Genomic DNA, 25,506 nt, shown 5'->3' with positions numbered 1-25,506 from the left:
TGATGTGTTATGGCAAGCCAGTGTTGCCAAAATCGCTCCACAAGATGGCGGCATTAGTGACTCATGGCTGTACGCATTTGTCATCGGGGGGAATGACCTGTATTGTCAACTCTCATTTCTACACTGTAAATTTTGAAACTTCAGCAAAACAATTTGTCAGAACGTGCATGACGTGTCAAAAATATAATGCTCAAGGTAACCTGCGACCAAGAAGAGGCCGTTTTCCAACTCCGCCTCATCCTTTTCACACAATTCATATGGATTTTATTGAACTAAGCGAATGTCAAGGGTCAAAATACGCCCTAGTGGTTATAGACGTGTTCTCAAAGTGGCCGGAAATCTATCCAGTGAAAAAGGCAGATGCAATTTCAGTAGCAAAGTGCCTGTGCAATCACTTCATACCCACATATGGCATTCCAGCTTTGATACGATCAGACAACGGCACTCATTTTGTAAATGATGTCATCACTAAGGTCTCTGAAGCACTCGGTTTCAGCATAAAACACCATTGTGCTTATCACCCTCAGAGCGCAGGCCTTGTAGAGAGAACTAACGGCACTATAAAACAAAGGCTCAGGAAATGCATGGCAGAAACAGGAAGGCCGTGGCCTGAATGTTTGGGTTTAGTGAAGATGTGGATGCGCTTAACACAAGGCTCCCATAAACTAACTCCATTTGAAATCATTCATGGCAGGCCGTTTCCACTGCCTATTACCAGTCAACCAATAGACAAAGCAATCAGAGAAAACACATTAGCAGAATGGATGTCTAAGCTGTTAGAAAACAAAGAGATCATTGTACATAATCAACAACCTGATGATGTTTCTCCAGTGTCTTGCAGACTAAAGCCCGGTGATTGGGTTCTGATCAAGGTGCTCCAAAGGAAAAACTGGAGCACACCCAGGTGGGAGGGGCCATACCAAGTCCTCCTCACTACACCGACCGCTTGCAAAATTGCGGAACGACCATCCTGGGTCCATCAGAGTCACTGCAGGCGAGTCAGTGAAGCCATCTAAACACAGCTGACGGCAGGCTTGCCTACTTGTTGTGATCTCGCCCGGTGGAGGGGTCAGCTTTCCTGGCCGGGGGGTCTACTCGCGACAGGAGGGTGTGTTCCGTCGTCATGAGGTGGTGGCTCTTATCAACTGCAGCGGCCCTGACTGAAGGAAACTGTTTCCAGGGCCTACTCCGTGGATCGGCTTCCTCCGAGGCGTGGACGTCTATCAGCAGAGAATGTACCTTCACCTATCAGCAGAGAATGTCCCTTAGTCTGTAACACAGTCAAATATATTCTCAAGTAATATTCAAGCATGCCATTCAGCGTGTTAGTACGAGCAGCTCGGGAGCAGCTTGGGAGAACAAGAAAACAGAGACTGCTTTAGATTGTCTTCCCAAAGTGACTCAACTTTATTCACAAGTACAACAGTTTATATAGAGGGTAAAATTCATGAGACAGCAGATTATCAGTTTAAACCAGTACAGACCAAGATAAGGCAGCGTCTTCCTGCCCTTGGGTGAAGAAGCATCCTTTGTGTAGTTTATTAGTTCAGCTACAATTGTGATTATCTCAGCGACATATTTTCAAGGCACAAAACGAAGAGTTCTTACATTAGTGAAATCTGAAACAAACCATTTGGCCTTCAACAGGCGTCTAAAAGATTAAGAAACTAATGTAGCTGAGGGAGTGATCTCTGTGGTATTTCAACCTTGTACCAGCCTGTGATTCTCACACATCAATTCTTGGGTCAAAGAGAAAAATAACTAAAACAAAAGGGGCCTTATTGAATGACAGAGTTTTCCTGCATAATGTCACTATAAAACAATATCCAGTAAATGCTCCCATGGTACTAAAATACCTAACAGTTCCCCTCTTTTATTATTTTTTAAAAATAATAACTCAAATAGAAAGGAAAAATCACAAATGTAATAACATAATATAAAAAGCAAATCATAAAATGTAATAGTTCACAACCTAATGTTCAATATACACATCAGGAACATCATTGGTAAGATCTGGCACATCCTCAGGATCAATTTGTGCTAATTGCAAATACATTGAAGTAGCTGTACTGGTAGCTATACGGGTTATCATTGAGCGTACACAGGGTATCACACAACAGGCAATAATCATCAAAAACAAAATAATACATGCTACAACTGTTACAAAGGCTACAATGAGTTCCTTCCATTTTCCAAACGTGTCCTGCATCCACTTGTCTAGCCACTGACCGTGACCTGTATTGGCTCTTAGTTCTATCTGCAATGCTTCAAGTTTATTCATAGCTTGTGTAAATGAACCGTTAGGGGCGGTATTATTGGGAATAAAAGTACAACAAAAATCTTCAAACATAGCACAAACACCTCCTTTCTCAGCTAACAGCATATCTAAGGCCATTCTATTTTGCATGGTCATTAAGGAGGCAGCAGACATCTGTTCTCCTAGGGCTTTAAGGGCCGTATTGGTCAGATTAGTAAGTCTTTGCTGATTGTAATAAACATAATTGATCCAGCCTACATTTTTGTTTACCTGTATCCACGGTAGTATTGAGACAAACCCTGCTGATATTTCTCCTTGTGCCTTTAATTCATTTGGTATCCCGCGTGGAACTCCTATAGCATCTATGTAAACGTTATGTGAATAAGCGGAGCGTTCTGTCCGTCTGCTGGATACAGGCAGATCCGAGGTTTGTTGTATCAGTAGTTCTTGAGCTAAAGTTACTAGACCGCAGGTACCGGTCCAATTAACAGGTAAGGCTAATCTAAGAGTATTATTGCACATCCAATAAGCATGTGGGATTGGTCTGGTCAGGCGCGAAGCTGTAAAGCCTTTTAATATGCCTCCCCAGTACGAGTCGTTTAGTGTGTTGGGCGAATGCAGGATTGTTGAGTTATCTGAATGCGTACTTATATATGCATATATATAAGAAAACATATGTTTATATTGTGTCCTGTCAACACTCGCTGCTAGCCATGTTTCGTTACAGCGTGCTCCTGGAGAGTCAGAAAAGAACGTATAGTTTTGTGTGTCATAATTTATGTTTTCAAGTTTTGGTCGGTGTATGCATGTCATCAAGATATTTGGGTGATGGCGCACCTGTGTTGGGGGCGAAAGAGGTTCAGTGCGGTCTTCGGGGCGCTTCATTTGGTTGCAGGGGTGGGTAGAATCATTAATCATGCTAACATCCTTACTAGAGACTTGTGCTGTGTATATGAATAAACAATCTAAAGGACTTAGTTCTACTCGCAGCGCTTCAATCAGGGTTACCGTTAAGGGCCCCTTTTTATCATTTTTGAATAGCATCTTTGTTAAGGGAAAACCTGAAATTGGATATCCCACTATGACCTGTTCTGGATTACCCTTTGAACAGACATAACAGTTACTGTTTCCTAAGTCACGAGCGGCTGTTCTGGCATTGTCATACCAGGCGTTAGTTCCTGTTCTAGGGGGTGCATAAGATGGTTTATTGGTGGTGTCTGTGTTGCTTTCTACTGATTTTAGAGAACGTGACGAGTGTACTAGGTGGGTGTCTTGCCAAGTGGAGCATGAGGTATTGTCAGCAAAATGTGGCTTGCAGAAACGTGAACAGGGTTGCACTTTACAATACGAAATAGTAAATAAAAATCCTAAGATTAATGCAGTAGATATGATTAATAACCTAAATATATAAAAAAGACAGTTCTTTAGTCGTCTCCTGGCCTGGTCCCAGGTTCGAGAGACACCGTATAAGCGTCGTGTGATGACAATGGGCATTTCATTTTCTCCATTATCAGGATGAAACGAGTCTATCTTTATCAGGTTAGACATTGTGTGGTACTCTAGGCTTTCTGTTCCTGCTGGATGTTCGAGTACCTTGTTGTTGTTCAGGTGGGGGATCAAAGGGCTTTCTGAGTCTTGGCTCTTTCCGACGTTGTGTGTTAATCAGTGATTGTGTGTGTGTAGGCGGATTGGATCCGGGCGCTGGCTCGCCTGAGTCGTCATCTATAGGTGTATTGAATCCGGGCGCTGGCTCGCCGGAGACGTCATCTACTTGATCCGACGCCTTAGGTGGTTTGGTGGGGCTGGTCTTAACCCTGCTGGCATGAATCCACTGAGGTTGTCCGTCTGTTAGGATGCTGGTTCTCGTCACTGCAAGTACAGTCTGGGGGCTGGAACACGCGGCCTCCCCGAGTGCCCTTGGTTTTAGCGACTTTACCAATACCGCATCTCCTGGTTTCCACGGATGGGTTGGATCTATGGAAGGGAGAGGCTGAGAGAGACAAACTTTCTGATAGTTATTATTCAGTGTTTCTACCAGGTTATGAACATAGTCAGACAATGCAGTGTCTATGTCCCCTTCCAATAGCGGTGCCCCTCTGGAGGCTGACCATGGTGTTGGAAACGGTCTTCCCATGATTATTTCAAATGGAGATAATTTGGTTGCTGCGGATGGAGTCATTCTAATCTCACAGAGGACTTGAGGAAGTAATTTGATCCAGGTCATTCCTGTTTCTATCATTGCTTTAGTCAGGCGGTTTTTTATGGTCCTATTCATTCTTTCTACAACTCCTGAACTCTGAGGATGGTATGGCACATGATATTTCCAGTCTATTGCTAGAGTTTTAGCACACTTTTGAATTACTTCTGATGTGAATGAAGGTCCTCTATCACTGTTAATTTGGTGAGGTATTCCGAATCTGGGTATTATTTCATTGCACAACCTTTGACAGACTACTTCTGCAGTTTCTTTTGATGTTGGATAAGCTTCTACCCATTTACTAAATTGGTCCACTATTACCAGTAAGTACTTGATGCTTCCTTGTGCTGGCATGTGTGTAAAATCAATTTGTAATGTATGAAATGGGAAATCTGGTTGTGGTAAATGCTGATGTTTTGCTTTTGGTTTTCCTACATTAGTTCGTGCACATGTTAGACAGGTTGCTAATATGCGTTTTACTGCGTGTGATGTTTTCTTGATTACAAATCTTGATTTTATTGCTCCTATTACCCCTCTTTGTCCGACATGACTCACACCGTGAAAATGGCGGACAAGGATTGGCAGTAGTGAAGATGGGAGGGCAATCAAACCCTCAAGGTTTTTGTATAAGCCGTCTCTGTTATCTAAGGTACAATCATTACTTTCCCAGTAAGTGTAATCTAAGGCAGAGGCTTGCTCTTGTATGAATTTTAGGTCAACATTTGTTTCTAAATAGTCTGGGAGCGTGACAAGTGGCAGCTGTAAAGGCAAAGATAATACTTCCCTTCTGGGTGGTTGCTGTGAGGCAGCAGCTGCTTTCGCGGTTACGTCTGCAAGAGCATTTCCCACTGCTTCGTCTGTGTCAGCCGTGCTGTGCCCCTTCGTTTTAACAACTGCAATTGCCGATGGCAGCTGTATAGCCTGCAAAAGTCTTTGAACAAGGTCAGAATTAGCGATCGATTTTCCATCAGCAGATCTAAATCCTCTTTGTCTCCACAATGTGCCAAAGTCATGCACCACACCGAATGCATAACGGCTATCAGTGTAAATTGTTACCCGCTTATCCACATGTAACTCACAGGCGCGTATTAAAGCCATGAGTTCTGCTTTTTGTGCTGAGTGAAATGGTAATGAGTGAGCCTCTAGTATGATGTCAGGCAATGTCACCACCGAATAGCCACAAAGAAATAAGTTGTCATTTGGTTTTGAACAGGACCCGTCCACATAAACAATGACTGAGTCTGGGATTGGTGTCTGCTCTAAGTCTGGGCGTGGTGCTGTGGATTCCTGTATACGTGTCATACAATCATGATCGTCAGGGTCGTCTGAACCATCCTGTCGGTCAGAGGAACACAGCATACGAATGAGTAAGTGTGCTGGCGAATTGGGTGTGCTGCTTGCTTTTATAGTGAGATTTGCTGTTGAAGTCAGTGTAGCTTCATAACCTGAGCGACGTTGTGCGGTCATGTGTTGTGTAGTTATGTTTGCTAGAATGGTCGTGACCTGGTGATTGGTGTGTAGAATAGTGTCATGTGAGAGTGTGAGCTTCTCGCAGTCCCTTATCATTATAGAGCAAGCTGCTACTGCTCTCAGGCAGGCCGGCATCCCCTGAACTACTGCTGGCAGCACCTTTGAGTAGAAGGCTACTGGACGGTAGCCACAGCCATGCTCTTGGGCCAATACACCTGCACAGGTTGTGCCGTTCTCTGTGACGTACAGGTGGAACGGTAAGTGGTAGTCAGGCAGACCCAAACAAGGGGCGGAGGTCAGCGCTCCCTGTAATGCATTGAAAGAGGCAGTCATTTCTGTGGACCACAGTATTCGAGGAGGCTTGTCTTTTTTGCAGCATTCACGCAGAATGTGGTCATGAAAAGAACAGTCTGGTATCCACTGTCTGCAATAGTTCACCATGCCTAGGAAAGACAGCATTTCCTTCTGTGTAGTGGGCTTAGGGACAGAGGTCACAGCTTTGACCCTGTCTGTAGTCATAGAACGTTGTCCGTGAGACAGTGTAAATCCCAAATATTGAACAGAAGTCTGACAGTACTGCATTTTCTTTGCTGATGCTTTGTGGCCAGTCTGTTGGAGGTGCTGGAGTAGCATGTGTGTGGCAGTTTGACATAGTTTTTCACTTTCAGCACAGAGGAGGAGATCATCTACATACTGGATCAGAGTACAGCCCTCTGGAGGAGTGAAGCCGTCCAGGGTAGCACGTACTACCATTGAGAAAGCCGCAGGGCTGTCTACCATGCCTTGGGGTAAGCGAGTCCATGTGTACTGCTTATCTCTATGTGTAAATGCAAATATCGGCTGTGTGTCTTCATGCACAGGTACTGAGAAAAAGGCGGAGCACAAATCCACCACAGTAAAATGTGTAGCTGTTGCTGGAATAGATGTCAGTATGCTGGGGACATCTGGGACAATAGGTGGCAGAGGCATAATGACTGCATTAACTTGCCTTAAGTCTTGTGTGAAACGCCATACGCCAGGTTTGTTAGGCTTTGGCACAGGATTGACAGGAGTGTTATATGGAGATACTGTGGGCTTTATTACTCCAGCTGTCAATAAATCTCCTATGATGATGTCTAAGGCTGCGGCTTTTTCAGCGGAAATGGGATATTGCTTGACATATACCGGCTTGTTGTTTTTCAGCTGAGCATGATAAGGTGTACAGTCAATAAATCCTACATCATTCTCACCTCTTGACCATAATGTCATGTTTTGATATTCAGCTGGCAATGTGACAGCAGAGATAGTACAGTGTATGGGGTAGGTTAGATCTATGTGTTGACATGGTGCAGTGATGTCATAGCCTATGTCTGAGTTATGTGACAAAACCACTGTTTGGCCTTCACTGGTGTGAGCAGTTATCATGTTGTTGAACAGTGTGAGAGAAACAAATATGTGGCTTCCTGGCATGGGGCTACCTGGTAACGGTGTTTGCACATGTTTTTGACACAGAGTGTGACGTGGGATACCAGTCAGATGGATATTGAGTTCATTCTCCGCTGAGGCGTCCAGCTGACACAGAGGATGTTCCTTCTCCATGGTGTCGGTGCATAGGGCAGAGAAAACATAGCTGTTATCAGTATCTGCAAACATTTCACCCTTTGTGTTAAATGAAATACACAAGTTCATTTTTGCCATTAAATCTCTGCCTAATAGATTCACAGGCGAGTTTGGAATAATTATGAATGGATGATATGTAATTTCATCTGGTTTTGGGCCCCAGCGTGTTTTTAGAGAATGAGTTTTGGGGCATTGCACTAGAGTTCCGTTTATTCCCATGGTGTTGATGCACACAGAGGAAACAGGCCCACTATAGAATTTTCCAGACAGTGAACTTTTAGTGGCTCCACTGTCAACTAAAAAGGAATAAATCTTTTCACCTATTTCTATATCTAACGTGGGCAAGCTTTCTGTGTTACGGGACAATTGCAAATGCAGCATCGTGTGTAGTGCTTCACACTGTCCCTCATCATCACCTGGGCCTCCCTATTGTCGGTCCAGTCTTTCGTTATCATATGGGTGGGGATTAAAATGTGGATTATAAGGTTGCTCCCTAAGTGCAAAGGGGCCATTATTTTGATGTGATTCCTGTCTGCGTTGCCAGTTACCTTGTCTGTAAGAGCTCTGCTGACGCCTAGTGGCAGGAGCTGGTCCTGTGTTTTGTGGTTGAGACCTACGTGCTGCTGATTTGCATTCCCTCCTCCAGTGTCCTATATTTCCACAATAAAAACATACGTCTCCACTCCTATCTCTCCTTCTGAAATCTCCCTGCTGCGCTTGTTGAGGGGACGGGGCCCCTGCATACATCATTTTTTCACTTTCCTCTGAGCCTTCAACATCAAAGTTCAACAACATCTTAACAGTTTTAGCCTTCGTGCTGTTGGGGAAAAGATCTGCACCAGCTTTTGTTTTGACAAGTGTGATAAAGTTCTTTATTTTCATGTCATAGAGATTATCAGTGGCAGTCAGCTTCAATAGTTGTGAACATTCTGGATGAATATTGTTTAAGAATGTTGTTATGAAAATCTGATCATTTCCTCCTTCAGGCATGCATGCCTCATTAGTCCAGCAGTGTGTGAAACGTTTCATAAACACTAGAATGGATTCATCTGGCTTTTGCTTACACATGGTTACTGCATTTAAATCAATTTTATCTCTAGACATTGTGAGCAGAAATCTCTTTAGATTTTGAAAAAAGGCTGTGATTTTGTCATCATTTATCCACAAAAACGAGGTGGTGTTGGCTGCTTGGTCGTTTTTAGGGTCTAGTTCCTCTACTTCTTCAATAAGCTGAGATTCAGTCACACCTGGGATTCGTTGACATAATATATATCTATAGTCAGGCCCACCCAAGTGGTGGTATCTGGTACTTCTCTGTAATGCAGAAACAAAGGCTGTAGGATTTTGTAGAGGATCGGGAAGTTCTTTAATGGTTGCTGCTAACTCTGAAATTTTAGGGGGTTGAATGCAACACATGTCCCCTATTATCATGAACGGGAGGGAGGTGCTGACGTCATTAAATTGTGATCCCTGCTTTTCTTTATAACGGGTGTTTTTGTGGGGGCCCTCTTGAGTTTTTTCCTCTTTTTTCTGCTTTAAGTAGTTCCTTATTAAATTTCTGGTGTTAGTTATTGCTTTTGGCACAGTTAAACCATTCGCTACTCTAGTGTGGCGCTGAACATGATTATCTATGACGGAAACGGCTTCCTGCAGTTCAGCTTCCGTACGTTCAGTTAAAGGATCTTTCATGATTTCCTCACACTCTGTCATTAACTGTTTTGTTTGCTTTTTATGTTCCTGTAACTCTCTTTCTCGTTCAGTGTATTCTCGTTCCTGTCTTTGATCTAGGTTAAACCAGTCATCTTCTTCTGATTTAGGTGTCATTTCAGTGCCTTCCTCACTCCTTTGGGATTCTGCTGTTATATCAGGATATACGCGCTGGTGACGTGCAGCCGCCGCAGCAGCTATTAATTCTGTTTTTTCATCATAAGGCGGCGGAGCCGTAGGTTGAACGGATGGGCATATAAGGCTAGTTTTTTCTGCAGTGGATTTACTAGAGCCTACACTGGCTTGATTTAAAGCATTTACGTCTGGCTCGGGTCCTTTTTTCCATAGTGGTAGCATGCGATTGGTCACATCACGACATTCTATCATATATTTTTTACAGGACTTTTTAATCAGCCTACTTTTCTTATCACAAATAGTATTTAACATTTCTACTGACCTGTTTTCTGGCGATAATCGTTCGGGATAGGGCTCCGGAAATACATTAGGATGCATTAAAGTTATAGTTCTTAAGTTCGAGACGAAATCAGTCACGTAAGCACTTCCGCATGTTCTGGATACGTAATCATGGAAGTCTTCATTGATTCGCGAGCGTGGGTTAAACGTAACCGGAAGTGGGAGTCGTACTGAGCCGCTATTTGTGATTTTATATTTTATTTTTTTCGGTTTTACAGTTAATTTTGAGTTTTTATCGGACCCGTCTAAGGTCTTTGAATTATTCTGACCCATGGTCAGTGATTTCCAGAGGGGTTTAGACGCTTTGAAGGATTTAAGTTAGTTTTTATTTTTGCTGTGGCACACCTGAGGTTACTTGATTTTTTTTTTGCTAGCAATTTTATGTTTTTAGTGAGCAACTTCTCACTTTTTAACGAGCAACTTCTCGTTTTATGACCCCAGGCAACTTCCTGTGTCCTTTCTGCTGGTGAGCAACTTCTTAGTTTATGACAGCAGACAACTTCCTGTGTCCTTTCTGCTTTTATTTTACAAAACAACAGGCAACTTCCTGTGTTTCTATGTGGGCCACTAAAGAAGGCTCCTCAGTGTATCCCACTTGTTACTATGTGGGCCACTGAAGAAGGCCTCGTCAGCGTATCCCGTTTCTATGTGGATCACTGAGAAAGGCATAACACAGTCTCATAAAATAAAAGACAAGTGCCTACCTTCGTCAGGATCCCACTTCTGACACCAAAATTGAAGGAAACTGTTTCCAGGGCCTACTCCGTGGATCGGCTTCCTCCGAGGCGTGGACATCTATCAGCAGAGAATGTACCTTCACCTATCAGCAGAGAATGTCCCTTAGTCTGTAACACAGTCAAATATATTCTCAAGTAATATTCAAGCATGCCATTCAGCGTGTTAGTACGAGCAGCTCGGGAGCAGCTTGGGAGAACAAGAAAACAGAGACTGCTTTAGATTGTCTTCCCAAAGTGACTCAACTTTATTCACAAGTACAACAGTTTATATAGAGGGTAAAATTCATGAGACAGCAGATTATCAGTTTAAACCAGTACAGACCAAGATAAGGCAGCGTCTTCCTGCCCTTGGGTGAAGAAGCATCCTTTGTGTAGTTTATTAGTTCAGCTACAATTGTGATTATCTCAGCGACATATTTTCAAGGCACAAAACGAAGAGTTCTTACATTAGTGAAATCTGAAACAAACCATTTGGCCTTCAACAGGCGTCTAAAAGATTAAGAAACTAATGTAGCTGAGGGAGTGATCTCTGTGGTATTTCAACCTTGTACCAGCCTGTGATTCTCACACATCAATTCTTGGGTCAAAGAGAAAAATAACTAAAACAAAAGGGGCCTTATTGAATGACAGAGTTTTCCTGCATAATGTCACTATAAAACAATATCCAGTAAATGCTCCCATGGTACTAAAATACCTAACACTGACCATGGCCGGGCTCCTCACCTTTGCTTCCGTGAGGGACAACAAGTCACGCTATATGGAGAAAAGGCAGACACTGTATGACAAAGGAAAGTACACCAAGTTTCCCCATGGATACGCCACTAACTTCTGGTGGCAGTTTATGAACACTACAGCTCATTTGAATAACAAAACTGACTGCTATGCATGTACCCATATGCCCCTATCCTCACAGACGTCTGGCCTGTGGCCGTACAGCATACCTGAAGATCGCAGTTGGTGTCTGTTGGGCCTGGCAACACATCCAGGCTACGGTACTCTTTGGTCCAAAGCCTCCTTCAATATACATATACATGTCTAGAATATCAGTGCAATTGCATATGGAATCGTTACAGTTGACCAACATGTCAAAAATTTTAGATTTAAATCTGCTTCCATAGTTTCTATAATGTGCTCATCAAACCATCTTGATCCAAAGAAAAAGAAAATCACAGTTTTATTTTCATCTGACTGTCTTAATATCTGAGTCTGAATCTGAACTGGACATCTCTGACAGGTTGCATCGTTCCAAATCCGTATCGACTGAGGTCAATTTCAGGTATCTTCACATCCGGATTCATCAGCTCAAGTTCAAAATAGACCAACATGAGGAAAACAAACTGTTTCAGCTCATTGGTGGCAAAGAAACGGCCAGGGCACATGGAGACCCCAGATCCCCAGGGCATGGTGTAATATTTTACCTTCTTTCCTGCTTTGTAAAAATCAGTTTTCCTGGTCCCGTCTGGATTCAGGAACCGGTCATATTTGAATGAATGCGGCTCAGGATGGATCTCTGGGTCATGGTGGACAGAACTGAAGGGAAAGATTGCAATTCTGTCACCCTTGCGAAGTAAATATTCTTGCCCATCAGCCATCTTGAAGGTCATGTCCTTTATCACTGCCCTGGTGAGGAGGGGTGCAGCAGTGAGTCGGAGGGTCTCTTCAACAGCACTGTCCAGGATCTGTGTTTTCAACAGCATTTCACGGGTCAGGTTGACCATAGGACCACCAGGCCGGACCTCCTGTCCAGATTCTTTCAGAACTTTATCCACTTCTTCCTTCACTGCTTTCATGGCTTCTGGGTGTTTCATGAGGAAGAGCAGCAGCCAGAATGAAGAAGGCCCTGTGTTGCCCTGAGAGGCCCAAAGAAGCACAAACATGTATCTGTTTACCATTGACATATCGATGCCCATCTCCTCTTTACCCTGCTGTATGTCCCACACCCAGCCACTGATATTGTCCTTTGTTTTCATTTTCAGTATTGACAGAACATCCCAGAAGTATGCCTTCAACCTCTCTGCAGCCAACTTTTCCATCGGTGGGAGGACCCCATACGCCAGTCTGGGGAAGAGCTGGTCATATTTACGAAACTCCTGAAACAAAGCTTCTGATTCAGCTCTGTCTTTCTCTTTGGCTTTCTCCTCACTTTGTTCTGACTTGGGTGGCACATTGCCAAACAAGGCCAAATATCCAGCTCTGAAAACAACATTGTAGCTGTACCTGAACAGTCCATCTTCTTTCCAGGTCCTGTCCTCTGCAGCTGATCCAATGTTGTGCAACATCATGTTCTGCAAATTACTCATAAAAGATTGGGTCAGTTCTTGCAGACCTTCCCCCTTCAGATGCTTGTTGCTGGAATTGTGGAGAACAATGTGCTCCCCTTCAACAGCTTTGTATCCAAACACTCTGTGCACCAGATGCACTGCAAACTTTCGAAAGTCCAGTTTGTCCCGACTCTCCTTAACGAACCCCCCAAATGAAAAAGGGTCCTGGACAAATGTAATATAAAACCCTCCCAGCTGTACTGTAAATATATCACCGTGCTTCTTCTTCATTCTCTCTAGGAACTTCAAGGTGTTCCTGCGAAACTCTAAGACATGACCCAACCAAGGAATGAGCCCTTTATCGAGGGGGGGTTCTCCTGGTCGCCGCTGTCTGAACACTCCGAGAAGGTACAGCCCTCCGACCAGACAAGCAAGAAAGCCAAGAAGTATCGGCAGCAGCAGCTCCATGACTGATTCAGTTAACCAGCACAGATTCATCTGAAGGAAAGTTTCAGGTCTGCTATAATGAGCAGACCTTTGCTCCTCCCCTCTGACAAGCCCAACGGGTTTCAGCTTTCCTGGAACTGATAACTAAATAGTCCTGGGGAAAAAAAGCAAAGGTCTCCTGAATACAAGCAACAATTCACATCGGAGGTATCGAGGCCAGCTGATTTTCATTACAGACTGAATGTTTCATAGCACCAAACAAAGAAAGAAAAGAAAAACTGCAGATTTCTCAAGGCAAGCAAAACAAACCAATACTCAGAAACTGTTTTGTCCAAAAAGGAAACTATTGAGCTGAAACATGTGGGAAGGACGCTGTGAGATTATTCTGTTATCATATGTTATCTTATATCTGTAGTTAAAGTAGTTGAATTATGTTAACTGCTGTAGGTCATATAATATCCTTTAGTCTAGATTGTGTGCTGTGTATGTAGCTTATTTTCCATTATATTTTTGGGTTAAAAGAATGTGACCATTTTTGGATTTGTTAGACAGGTGTGCATTACCCTGTACCCTTGATCTGCTGTGAATGTGTTACACTGTTTCTTGACATTTCATACTGCTGAATCATGAAGAGAATGTTGTGTGCAGAGGACCTTGTGCCGATAATAGAAGAGACAGACCACATTCCATACCCCCACCTTTACAGAGAGCAGAAAGACAGGGAGCCGAGGTCATAACTTAGGCGCTGTAACAGAGAAAGAATGTGAATGTTTAGGCTTTTACGACTAGGTGGGGGCCACTAGAGGCTATAAGAAGCTGAGTAACCCGTCACCATTTTGAGATTTGCTGTGACCCTCTTCATGCATGTCTCCCCATCATGATGGCTTATGCTCATAAGTGTTGAATTGTATGGAAATAAAAGAATTGTTGATTGAGCATTTATACACCGAGTATTGTCCTTCCTTAAGCCCAAAGATTAAAAGAATTGGGAGATTTCAACAACGCGTTTTACAGATTTTCCTGGAGATTATACATGTTCTAGTTTCATGGTTGCGATAACTAGAAAGAAAAAAGAAAAAAAGCTGACTTCGGCCTGCATTTGAAAGCTCGCATGCATTGTGGGACTGACCCTGAAACCCATTACCGATCATAAATGATTAGAGATTTGTCTTTGAACGTTAAACTCTATTAATTTAATTGCACGCTGATCTACTGAATTCAGTGGGAATGTTGCGCCATCTAGTGGACTTTTGTTTTAATGGCGAACAACAAAAAGAATCAGCATAATTGAATGCTTAACTGTTTTTCAGCTTGCCATTTATTTTATTTTATTTTTATTTTTTATTTTTTTAAAAAGAAAACAGCACAGGTGTTAATCTAAACATCAACACAAGTGACAATGTGGCTTAGAAGCAGGGTATGCTGCTATATCAACTGTATAATGTAGCATATATGAACTGTATGTGAACTACATTAATTGTCTGCCATTAAACACAACTGTGCACATTTCTGTGTTACACTGTTTAACCGAAATAAATTTTATTAAAATAATCAAAAGAATAGAATATTATAGGGATGCTTAGCCTAATATGTGCAAATTTATGTGTACTTTGATAGTTTGCATATCACAAAGATATAAAAGTGATATAAGTGAATGATATCAGTTTCCCAGAGGTGCAGATAGTTACAGATTAAATCTCAGCCACCGTCCCCAAATGGCTGAGGATAGCCTTAACAACACAAAACCTTTAAGTCTGGCAACCATCTGTTTTTTAAGGTCAATATAGAATCCTGATAGCTCAGCAGGGCAGTTTCTCAATACCAGATGAAAATCGGTTGAATGTATGTAAATTCCAATTCTTACATATGGTGAATTTTGGATGGAAATTTTAAATTCATTCATTAATCCTGGGGATGGCCATTGATAAAGCCCTTTTCAGAAGAAATTCCCAATTCGCTAAACTCTCAAAATTTGCAAAAAAAAAAAGAAAAGAAAAGAAAGAATTAATACTGAGCTTCCCTTGCAGTTTTCCACTTCATTATTAGGAAATATCGATTTTCAGCTGAGACACCCTGATGAATGCATATTTGGTGCTCTGATATGTGTGTAAAAAAGCACTCATGTGATATTGGTTGCAAAGGAGGAATAGTTGATATACTGGCCACAGGAAGTTAAATATGGGGCTGCCAAGCAGAAAGAAAAGAAATAGACCACAGAGAGATTCATGGATGTAGTGATAAAGGACATGGAGAGGGTTGGTGTGACAGAAGAGGGTAAGATCAAGGCAGATGATCCACGGTGGCCAACCCCAAAGGGATCACTAAAAGAAAAAGAAGAAGAAGAGAATTCTAAAAGTAGTTAGAGGTTTGTACCTTTGGGATTTCAAATCCATAAATAGGTCTTCCTCTGCACTATGCCATAAACTTAGTTTTGCCTAGCTTGTTTCCTACTTCCCTGCTGCTCCTATGTTCTGGACTGTCTCATCTTTGCAGGGCCTGAAGCTTGGGTTTTGTCTGCTCTATGGATCAGATATGTAGCCTCCGTGCTGCTCACCAGGCTACCCATTTCTAACCACTGGGAGGATTTCTTGATGTCACCCACTTCAGCTATTGAGTCTCACAGAGGTGGAGATATTCATTCGTTACAGGATCTGATAAGAAACCCTTAAGTTAAATTTTGCACAGGGTCCCCTTGTGGTTAAGAACGGCCTTAGCAACACGAGAAATTTAGTTCTGGCATTTGTCTCATTTATTAGAGCTAATATAAACAATTATGTCACCCACTTCCACTACGTCCCAGTGATATATCCCAGAGACTTGGTTTTCCACTATATTTTTTTATTCCTTCCCATCATCATCTGTCATCCCTCTGATGAACTCCTTATTTCATCCCCCATTGTGGATCCCACCCTTGCTAAACCTTACCCTATCTCTTTTTTATTGCAACAATGTATAGTCTTAGGGTGCTGGACTTTGCATTATGTCTTCATATCTGTTTTATCTATGTCCTCCTGTGGCTGGTAGGCCATATATGTAAGGCTGACTAAGCTCACTTCAGGAGATGTTTGTATCTAGCTGACATCCTCAGTATCTCCATCGTGATTTTCACTGACTTGTGGTCTAGGAACTTGTAGCCATCTACTGTAGGAAGGCTTTCTGACAATCACCAGAGTTACTATATCTTTAGGACATCCTGATATCCTTGCAGTAGATCCTGGTGAGGTCGATTTGTGATTTGATGTCTTGTTTCCTCTTTGTGTAAAGCTTGGTGTCTGCTTCTAAATCTGTATCTGTATCGAGTCTTTGCAATGAGCTGGATCACGGGGTTCAGGTCTGTGCTAAACAGCATCAGTGACTTGTCCTGGTCACTGATAAGAGTTATAGTATAATAGTATATTAGTCATTAGTTCTTAAAATAAATCTTTTTTGAAATCATGAGAATCTTATGGGTTGTATAGCACAAAGGACTTCAGAGGGTATTAGACTAAAGCTCTAAAAGGAAATGGGAATGAATATGAACCATGTTTATTTAATTGTGCTGTCATAAGGTTGTCTGGAAGGCCGATTGCTGCTCTCCCACTTTTGTATCTCTACTTTAATCTCCTGTGTACACTCTGTTCTGGCATATAATTGGTGGTAACTGGACCATAATTGCATGAAGGAAATACCACAGGCTCATTAGGACTTGAAAGATTCTTTTGATGTTCATTCTCAAGAAAGCTGAACACAGCGCAGAAGCTTTTGGAGAGGCACGGCCAACTACTATTGTTAAGAAACAAACAATTTATTCCTCTGCTTCAGATAACGGGCTTGTTTGGGGTGTAATTTACAAAAAGTAAAGTGCAGTGAAATCTTTTACATCAGGAATATAGGCAACTATTTTTTGATACAACAACAAACCAATCATAGTATATAAATTGAGTTGATGATATTAAATTCATCATAATAAGTAATTTTCTAATCAAATACTGTGATTTATTCTGGCACAGTGAAGCCTCCACAGTTCTCGTTCTCAGTGTATTGTTATTAGATGGAGAGGTTGGGTTCACAGAGTTCTTTTTCTTTCCTTTTTTTTTGTTCCAGCAGCATCATGGAACAGCATATGCAGCACGTTGCAGGCGTTGCACGTGACTTGAGGCCACAGTTACGTCATCCCCGAGATTAACACGAGAAGCAAAAGGATTCCCTTACACCTACTTCCGCGACCGGTTAAATAGAGATTAGTTCACACCATACAGCTCTCTCGCTTCGTTAAAACTGCAACCCAATAACACACATTAGAAAACAACAGGCAGAGAGCTATTTTGCATCATGTGTCCCCATTTTTACTTTTTATTCAAAGGCGTTTTACCGATCTCACGTTGCATTTAGGACACCTCGGAAACAAAACGTTTCCTTACAGCAATTCAGTGAATTAGTGTCAGGCGTGGCTCTTTTGTAGCCCCACCTCCTCACATGACCAGGAGAACAAATCGAGTGGGAGGGGTCATCATGATGTCTATCATTGGCTATCCGATTGTTAAGTGATGACGTGACGAATCCTACTTCCGGGCCTAAAGTAGTCTGCGTTTAATATGACTTTTGTGTTGTTAACATGTTTAATGTTATGTATTTTCTTCTATTTAATCTCAAAAAGCTCCCAAAACAGTCAGTGATCACTGTTGACCTCCCTCGGCTTTTATTACCACTAATCATTTATTTAAGCTCAGTTTTTAAAACCTTACGATACAGCCCGGCCCATGCAGCATATATGAATGACTAACTATCTCAGTTGTTCTCCTGGCTGAAGTTTGGTCCTTTTACAGCATCCTGCCATGCGATTACATTTGTTCCTGACCACCGAGAACACTCACGTTAACTTTTATCGAGTGGAAAAAAAGTTTGCTTGTTTATATTATGCTAACATAGCTGGCAAGCTAGGCACATCATTATATACCAGCTAGCCAAACTTCAGTAACCCTACAAACGTCACTGCTGTTTAGTTTTCTGTCTTCATTTATGTTGGAAGTGATAGCAGAGCTGTACGTTTTCATTTGTTTCCAAAACCCCGCAGTCAGGACATGCTATATTGTATTTAGATAGAAGCTAGCGAGCTAACTATCTGCTAACTTCTAACTCCGTTAAATGTCATAAATTCCGTTTTCATGGATGCCTGGATGTTAAACTCAATTGTTACACCTGGTAGAGCAGAATGCTGATCATTTTATTAAAGATGAAAGACTTTAGACAGTTTTTCAACTCTCAGTAATGCCATAGTGATCGTTTGATATATGGACCTGCAGCGGAGTTTAGGTCCAGACACGGCTAGTGACGTCAGACTGAACAACCGGATTGAATTTACTACTCTATGTAATGTTTATACATCGCTCTCTCTCTCTCTCTCTCTCTTTTTAAACTTTTAGTTCTTGCCGTTCTGTTAGCCAAGCCACCAGAGTGCACCAGTTGTCCTTGTCTTTATACAGTCATGGAGCCTCTTATTCAGAATTCATTTAAGCATTTTCTTTGTAATCTCATCAAGATTTTCGATCTTTTACATTACTAACATCCCCCCCCCCCAACAAAAAAACAACAACAACATCAAAATATTTAATTATTATTAAATAGTGATAAAGGGTGGCATGGTGGTTCACAGCAGGTTCACTTCTGTGTGGCGCTTACATGTTCTTCCAGTATCGAATGACTTATCATTTCAGTTTAAACTGTAACATACTTATCCTGTATTTCAGTGTACTTAGCATTGTCCAAAAAGAAACTTGATGTACGAAGGTGTGCAAGTGTATGCGATTGTTCAAAAAGGTTCTTGAAATTCTTTAACACTTCTTTTGCCATATAATAAAATATCTCCAGGATTAAAGGGTCTGGCCCACTTATGTCCCACACCATGTAAAATGAGTTTGACATCCCTCAAACACAGAGGAGCTCCCTGACTCGTCCGCCAGACTTCTGTTTGCTGATTTCTCATCAGTGTTCAACACTCTGCAGCCTCATATCCTGGCCACTAAACTTTCCTCCTGATTTCACCTGGATGATCAGCTAATCCTGTGGATATTGGACTTTTTGACCAACAGGACTCAGAAAGTTCGGGTCAACAACTCTCTTTCCGGTCTCCGTTCCACCTCCACTGGCTCCCCCCGGGGCTGTGTGCTCTCCCCCCTGCTCTTCATCCTCTACACCAATGACTGCAGATCCACACAGCCCAACTTTCACCTGGTGAAATATGCTGATGACAAGGTTCTCCTGTCACTGCTGTCAGGCCCCTCACAACACCATGGGCCCACTCTTCAGGAGTTTGTAGTGGTGTGACAGCTCCAAACTTGAACTGAATGTGAGCAAAACCAAAGAGATGGTGGTGACCTTCTCCAGTCCTATAGGCAGAGGGAGCTGGCTGCTTCAGTCCCCACCACCATCCATGGGAAGCCAGTGGAGGTAGTTGAGGAGTACAAATACCTGGGAACCATCTTTGACAACCTCCTGATATTCTCTGCCAACATAGAAGAGATTTTCAGAAGGTGCCACCAATGGCTATACCTCCTTGGGAAACTCAACTCCTTTGGAGTCAGCACACCCATCATGATGACTTTTTACTATGCCTTCCTGGAAAGCATTATGACCTTTTCCATCACCTGGTGGATCCACTCCCTCAGCCTTCAGAAGAAGAACAGACTGCAGCACACTGCATCAGTGTGCTCTAAAATCATTGGCCTGCCTGTCAGAACTCTGGTACAGGTTTTCAGCCAGGCAGCCTAAATCATCAATGACCCCTCTCACATTCTTCACCCCGCATTTCAATGGCTCCCCTCTGGGCGACGCCTCCGCTGCATTTCCTGCAGGAGAGGAGGAGAGCAACCTTTGTCCACAAAGCCACCCTGCTTTTTAACTCCAGCCAATAAGACCATTTTCCACACCCATAAACATAAACTACTCTACACTCTTTTTATACTGCCAACACTTTACTCACTTACAGTTATTTATTCAGCTTTCAGTCACTTTAATTTTAAATCTGTGTCATTTTAAAACTGTATATATACTGTATATTCTGTGTATTTATTATCTCACTACTATTGCCTGTTTATGACCTGTCCTTATCTTCAACGTCATGCTGCTCTATTGTGTCTTAATTGCCCCTTGGGGATAAATAGTCTTTCTGATTCTGATCCCTGACCAACAGCAATGACAGTATAGTAAACTGAAACAAAACCAGAGCACATTAACACATACAGAGAGTGCTCCAGCATATCCTTTGTAGACACACATTACTCTAGGTCACACTGGGTCGTGTTCCACATGTTGTGAAAATGCTAACAGGACCTCATCCACTTTCTCCGCCTTCTTGAGCTTGTAGGTCCAAGGCTTTCGAAGATGTTGCCTGTATTTACTACATTCTCTTGGAACGTGAATACAGCACAGCGGTTGCTGACGTCAGGCATGCGTATGAGGGAACTGTTATGTAGCACGCAGAATGTATCACGTAGATGCCGGCTTATTACTTCCTCCATAACTACAGGCTGCTGCTCGGAGGAGACGTAGATCTCCGCGGATAATTCTTTCACTGGTGCTTCCAGCTAACGACACCTTAAAGCAGGTAAGAGGGAGCCCTCTTCAGTTCGGTGGAAGTGTCTTTACGTGCTTTTTAAAGTGTAGCTCATCTTAACTCTAGAGTTGTTGCTTTTCCACATTTTTCTCCCGCACCACACGGAAAGGCCTCGCAGCTGAATAAAAATTCTTCCCTTTCAAAATATCTAATATTTAAATATAATACTACTTAAAAGTGTCGCGTCATATCAGGCACAGTTGTTTAATGTTAGGTCTGTGAAAGATGGGTCTAGTCCGTGCCCTTCATCTGTCACCTCTGAAGTTTTCATGTCCTGTTAATAGCGACTCTCGGACCTCTTTCGTGGGAACGACTTTTAAAGCCTGATTTTGGAGATTTTTTTTTGTGTGAGGCACAGCCTGATACTTCCTGACATGTTTCTCTATGCGTTTTATTGGTTTCTATCAGCACTGAATTAGCTTGCATGCTGTACTGCTACACGGCCAACAAACGTTTGAACTCAATCGACCTCGTTCTTGTTTCAGGCGAGATGTCTTCTTATGAGGAGAGTGAGTCCAAATTCTGGCGAAAGGCAAAGGAGAATCCATTTGTCCCAGTCGGTGAGTACATATTATGACAAGGACAAATAAAATATGTGCTCAGAAAAGTTTAAGTTTTGGGGTTTATTGAGTGAGTTTTCAGAGGATTTGGGGGATATGTTGCTGTCTTATTTTTGTTTTAGTGACTTTTGCTTTTTGCAGGGATGGCTGGATTTGTTGCTATTGTTGGCTACAGGCTGATGAAAATGAAAAGTCGTGGAGATACAAAAATGTCGGTGCACCTGATTCACATGCGTGTAGCTGCCCAAGGCTTTGTGGTGGGAGCAATGACTGTTGGTGGGTCATCTTTCAGTTCTTACTGCCAAACTGCAACCAGTTCTTTATTTGTGATTTGTGGTTTGAACCTGAAATCATAATACTATAAACACGAGTCATTTTACATGCTTCTTATGTTTTGTTGTTGTTTTCAGGTGTCCTGTTCTCCATGTACAGAGATTACATTGCAAAGCCTATTGAACAAGAACAGAAAGCAACCCAACCCAAGTGAACATGGCCTCTTGGACTCATATTTTATGTCCCTTAGTATTGCCTCATATTAAGGTGTGCACAAGATTTGTTTCACAGATGTCCTGACTTTTTTTATGCACATGTCTTCTGTAAATAGCTGAAACTATTTGATGACACTGTGCATAGTAGGAGTTGTATTGATCCCATCAGATTTTTCTTGGTGTTATTATCCCTGATAGTTTGGGGGCATTACTGAAAGTTCATCTGCTCTTGCTGTGAGTGAAATATCTACAAAATAACAAAATGAAAATGTATAAACTTTGCTGAACATGTGTGTTACTAAGTTGGGCCTGGATTAAAAATTAACCACCAAATGCTACATATTTATTTTTTGTCTCGTATCAGCTAACCATCCCTGTTCATTTCCTGTACTAATACTGGGATGTTTGCCAGATTAAAATTGATTGCACCTGAGCTCATATATTTCTAAATGAGCATCTCAGTGCATTTTGGGTATTTAAAGCCGTTCACAGCACTTGGCTGTCAGATGGAGCAGAGCTCTAAAGTAAAAAATAATGATAGTGATAAAATAACTGATACTGGTGGTGTTGAGCTATCTTATCCTATAGAAAAAAATCTATATAGCCATTATGTTGAAACTGTGTGGAGAAAAAGGCTTTAATTCTGTAGCTTTTATGCAGTTTCATTGTAATGGTGAAGTTCTTTTATTTATTTTTTCACTTCAATTTAGCACTGGCTTCCGTGGAACAGCTATACACTGTGTAGCAGCCTTGTGTTTAAATAGTTGCCTTGTGAAGTTATTCTCTAAGCTAAGTTGTACACAAGTACAGGATGTCATTTTAGAGTTGTTGTTTTTTTAAGTGTTAAAGAAAAAAGGTTTTTTTTTGTGTATGGATTTTGGTACCTTGATGTGTTTTGACTGTTAAATGTTGTCTTTGTGCCATTATATTGTTATTGATCACCCATCTTCTGGGTTGTGTAGTACACCTACAGCAGCTAAAACCCTTACAGTTAACAGGAAAGGCTCACAACACTGTAAACTAATGAACTCAGCAGCATGAAAGGACAGACTCTACAGTGATCATAAAGTTCTCCCCAAGTTTGAACCACAATATAACATTGCAGCTTTTTGTTGTTAGGGTCTTTTTTTTTTTTTTTTTTTTCTTTTTTTTCTTTTTTTTTTTTGAGCTTCTCACTGACAACACAGTTTCTAACAGGTCAGGTAATCTTCTAACCCTTTCTAATTCTACCAAATAAAGCTTCTGTGATTTGCTCAGTCATATGCTGTTTCTATTCACTTTCTTATCAGGGAATGCCTGGCATCATTTTAAGCTGGGAAAAATGCTTTGTCACTGTGACTTTGGAAAGTGTGTAAACAGGCATTTCCTTGATATTCTACCTGACGCGTGCCATGTATCGTGTTACATCCTGTACCGAAAAGAGCACACCTATCAATGGCATGCGTAAACATGCACAGATCCTGCTGTTATCTTCATTTAGTTGTCTTGCACAAAATTATGCAAAAACAGCATCAGTAAGAAATGTGGTAGAGTGGTGACCTCAAACAGACTCCACATCTGAATGTATGTGAAGTGACACATAGTTAGGGTCCCGTGGCACGGGTGACTGCATAAGGTCCAGGGGCCCAAATCAGCCTGGCTCCAATCTGGACAAAGCTATCCAGTGGGATACTATAAAATGCCAAGGAGTGCATATATTTTGAACTACAGAAGTTTTAATGCTTTGCCTATTCTTACAGATCCCCACCACCTAGTGTGATCCGTAACATACCAAAGTACAATAAAAAAATTTGTGAGTTCATAAAAAGTTTATATAATAAATTTATAATTACAACAAAGTCTGAGCAATAATCTACCAGAACCTTTTCTGTAACATTACATGTCTATAATGTAGTTTACTGGTCCAGCCCACTTCACATCAAAGTGGGCTGTATGGGCCCACGATGTAAAATGAGTTTGATGTCCCTGCCATTTGGGAATCCATGCCAAATGATCTCTACTAAAAACATGGACTGGATGTAAATACTGGAAATCTTCCAAATGGAAAAAACTAAATAAACATGTTCTTGTGTGTTACCTGTTTCAAATTGCAAAGTCACATCACATTTACCTCTTACAGTTCAACAAAAACTGCTTTGTATAGCAGCTCAGTTCATATATTCACGCAGGATGTTGCCTAATGATGGCCTAAAGCAGTGGTCCACAGAGGCCCACTGGTGTTTGAGGAATGTCCGAATGGGGGAGGTGGGTGGGTTTGTGCAAGCTACAGGTCTTCATTATAATTATTAATTGACAAAATCAGTTCTTTGTATGCAACAAAAATGAAATGCATTATGAAATGCTGATGATCCAAAGGTAATTTTGCACACTGGATGAAACTTTTCACTGGGTGTCCAATTCGATTGGTGATTGGTGATTGGTAGTTCCCTGCTCTCTTGGTGGGCAAGCTGCTGTTAGGGAACAAAAACAGACCAAGAACACTCTCAGTCATGGATTGGCCTCTCCAAGAGGGCGGTGCTCAACACTAATGAAGCAATGCAAGAAAACGGAGCAAAAGCCAGCCAACATTCACAAGGGTTGTGAAGAAGAAGCCTGGAGACCTTTTCCCAAAGACTACTTAAAGAAATGACAAGAAAGCTTGCCTAAGAGAGTCATTTAGGGATGTTTGCCACATTCACATTGTTTGCATCTGAGCCCATTTATTATTAAATGGGCATCCCAGTACATTTGGAACATTTGAGGAAGCTTTTCACAACATTTAGCTTTGTAGAATGAGTAGAGCTCTAAAATAACTGGCACTAGTGGCCTAATATTAACCCGAAGGAGACATTTATAAAGCCATTACAATAAACTGAAACTGGAAAAGAATTTGAGATGTAATTCTGTAGCCTTTATGTAATTTAATTAAAATGAACTCTCTTTTTCATTTTTTTCAATGATTTTAATTTTGTTATTTGTGCTACTTTGATATTATATATATACTTTGTAGTAGCCACCAAAATGTTGTTTAACCTGTTTTGTGCTTTAATTGATGTCTTGTTAAGCTATTCCGAATATGTCATTTCTGGTCTTGAAGTCAGAGTCTTTCAACTCTGTTAACTGATACACTATTATATTATTTGTATTCATTTTTCCTCTAAACGGGGAATTAACTGCATCATTTTGAGGTATGAAAATGCTTTGTCACTGTGACTATGGGGCTGCTGTGAAAATAGGCATTTCCAAGACATCGTATAAAGTCTACGTGACATCTGCCGAGTATCATCTTACATCCAGTACTGACAGTGTTGGGAAGGTTACTTTTAAAATGTATTCCACTACAGATTAGAGAATAAATGCCCCAAAATGTATTTTGTAATGTATTCCGTTACATTACTCAATGAGAGAAACGTATTCTGAATACTTTGGATTACTTAATATATTATCATGCTTCTTTACAACTACATGAATGTACTATTGCTGTGTGATTTACTACTATTACTGAAGGTTACTCTCCATACCAACACCAGATAGATTTTTTAATCTTAACATAAAATGAGCAACAGTATGGTGGACATTAGGTAAGGCTGCGCTTTTGTGTACAACCCCCCCCCCCCCCCCCCCCCCCCCCAATACTGTGTTGTATAGTCTGTCTGCTGTCAGGATGAAGGACATATGATAGCGCTCAGTCTTACATTGTAGCTTTAACAGTCTCAGGGCTCGCAAAATCGCTAGCCCG

General features: G+C 41.6%; 2 protein-coding genes and 1 long non-coding RNA gene across 5 annotated transcripts; 1 reads left to right on the top strand and 2 right to left on the bottom strand.

Moving 5' to 3' along the window:
• Positions 1 to 1,383: 1,383 nt before the first annotated feature.
• Positions 1,384 to 11,144, bottom strand: LOC146687590 (uncharacterized). Of its 3 annotated transcripts, none has more exons than XR_014916419.1 (3): positions 10,409 to 11,144; positions 7,382 to 7,493; positions 1,384 to 6,230 (listed from the first exon to the last, which is right to left on the bottom strand). It is a non-coding gene; the product is annotated as an uncharacterized LOC146687590 (long non-coding RNA). The 3 variants fall into 3 exon arrangements; XR_014916418.1 differs by lacking the exon at positions 10,409 to 11,144 and adding an exon at positions 9,688 to 10,402; XR_014916417.1 differs by lacking the exon at positions 10,409 to 11,144 and having other exon boundaries at positions 7,382 to 9,681.
• A 446-nt stretch (positions 11,145 to 11,590) lies between these two features.
• Positions 11,591 to 13,242, bottom strand: LOC146687589 (7-alpha-hydroxycholest-4-en-3-one 12-alpha-hydroxylase-like). The gene has a single exon (XM_085439322.1). It carries the CDS (start codon positions 13,198 to 13,200, stop codon positions 11,635 to 11,637), a length of 1,566 nt encoding a protein of 521 aa, XP_085295448.1. The 5' UTR covers positions 13,201 to 13,242; the 3' UTR covers positions 11,591 to 11,634.
• Positions 13,243 to 20,568: 7,326 nt separating this feature from the next.
• higd1a (HIG1 hypoxia inducible domain family, member 1A) lies at positions 20,569 to 23,048 on the top strand. Its single transcript, XM_085439459.1, has 4 exons — positions 20,569 to 20,731; positions 21,226 to 21,300; positions 21,442 to 21,576; positions 21,711 to 23,048. Exons 2-4 carry the CDS (start codon positions 21,231 to 21,233, stop codon positions 21,785 to 21,787), a joined length of 282 nt encoding a protein of 93 aa, XP_085295585.1. The 5' UTR covers positions 20,569 to 20,731; positions 21,226 to 21,230; the 3' UTR covers positions 21,788 to 23,048.
• Positions 23,049 to 25,506: the final 2,458 nt, after the last annotated feature.

This window comes from Copadichromis virginalis, linkage group LG18 (assembly GCF_057382275.1).
Source record: "Copadichromis virginalis isolate Kocher_CV1m ecotype Utaka linkage group LG18, C_Virginalis_male_GT1.1, whole genome shotgun sequence".
Taxonomy (NCBI): domain Eukaryota; kingdom Metazoa; phylum Chordata; class Actinopteri; order Cichliformes; family Cichlidae; genus Copadichromis; species Copadichromis virginalis.
Note: the sequence above shows the minus strand (reverse complement) of the source record. Positions and strands in the feature narration are given on the sequence as shown.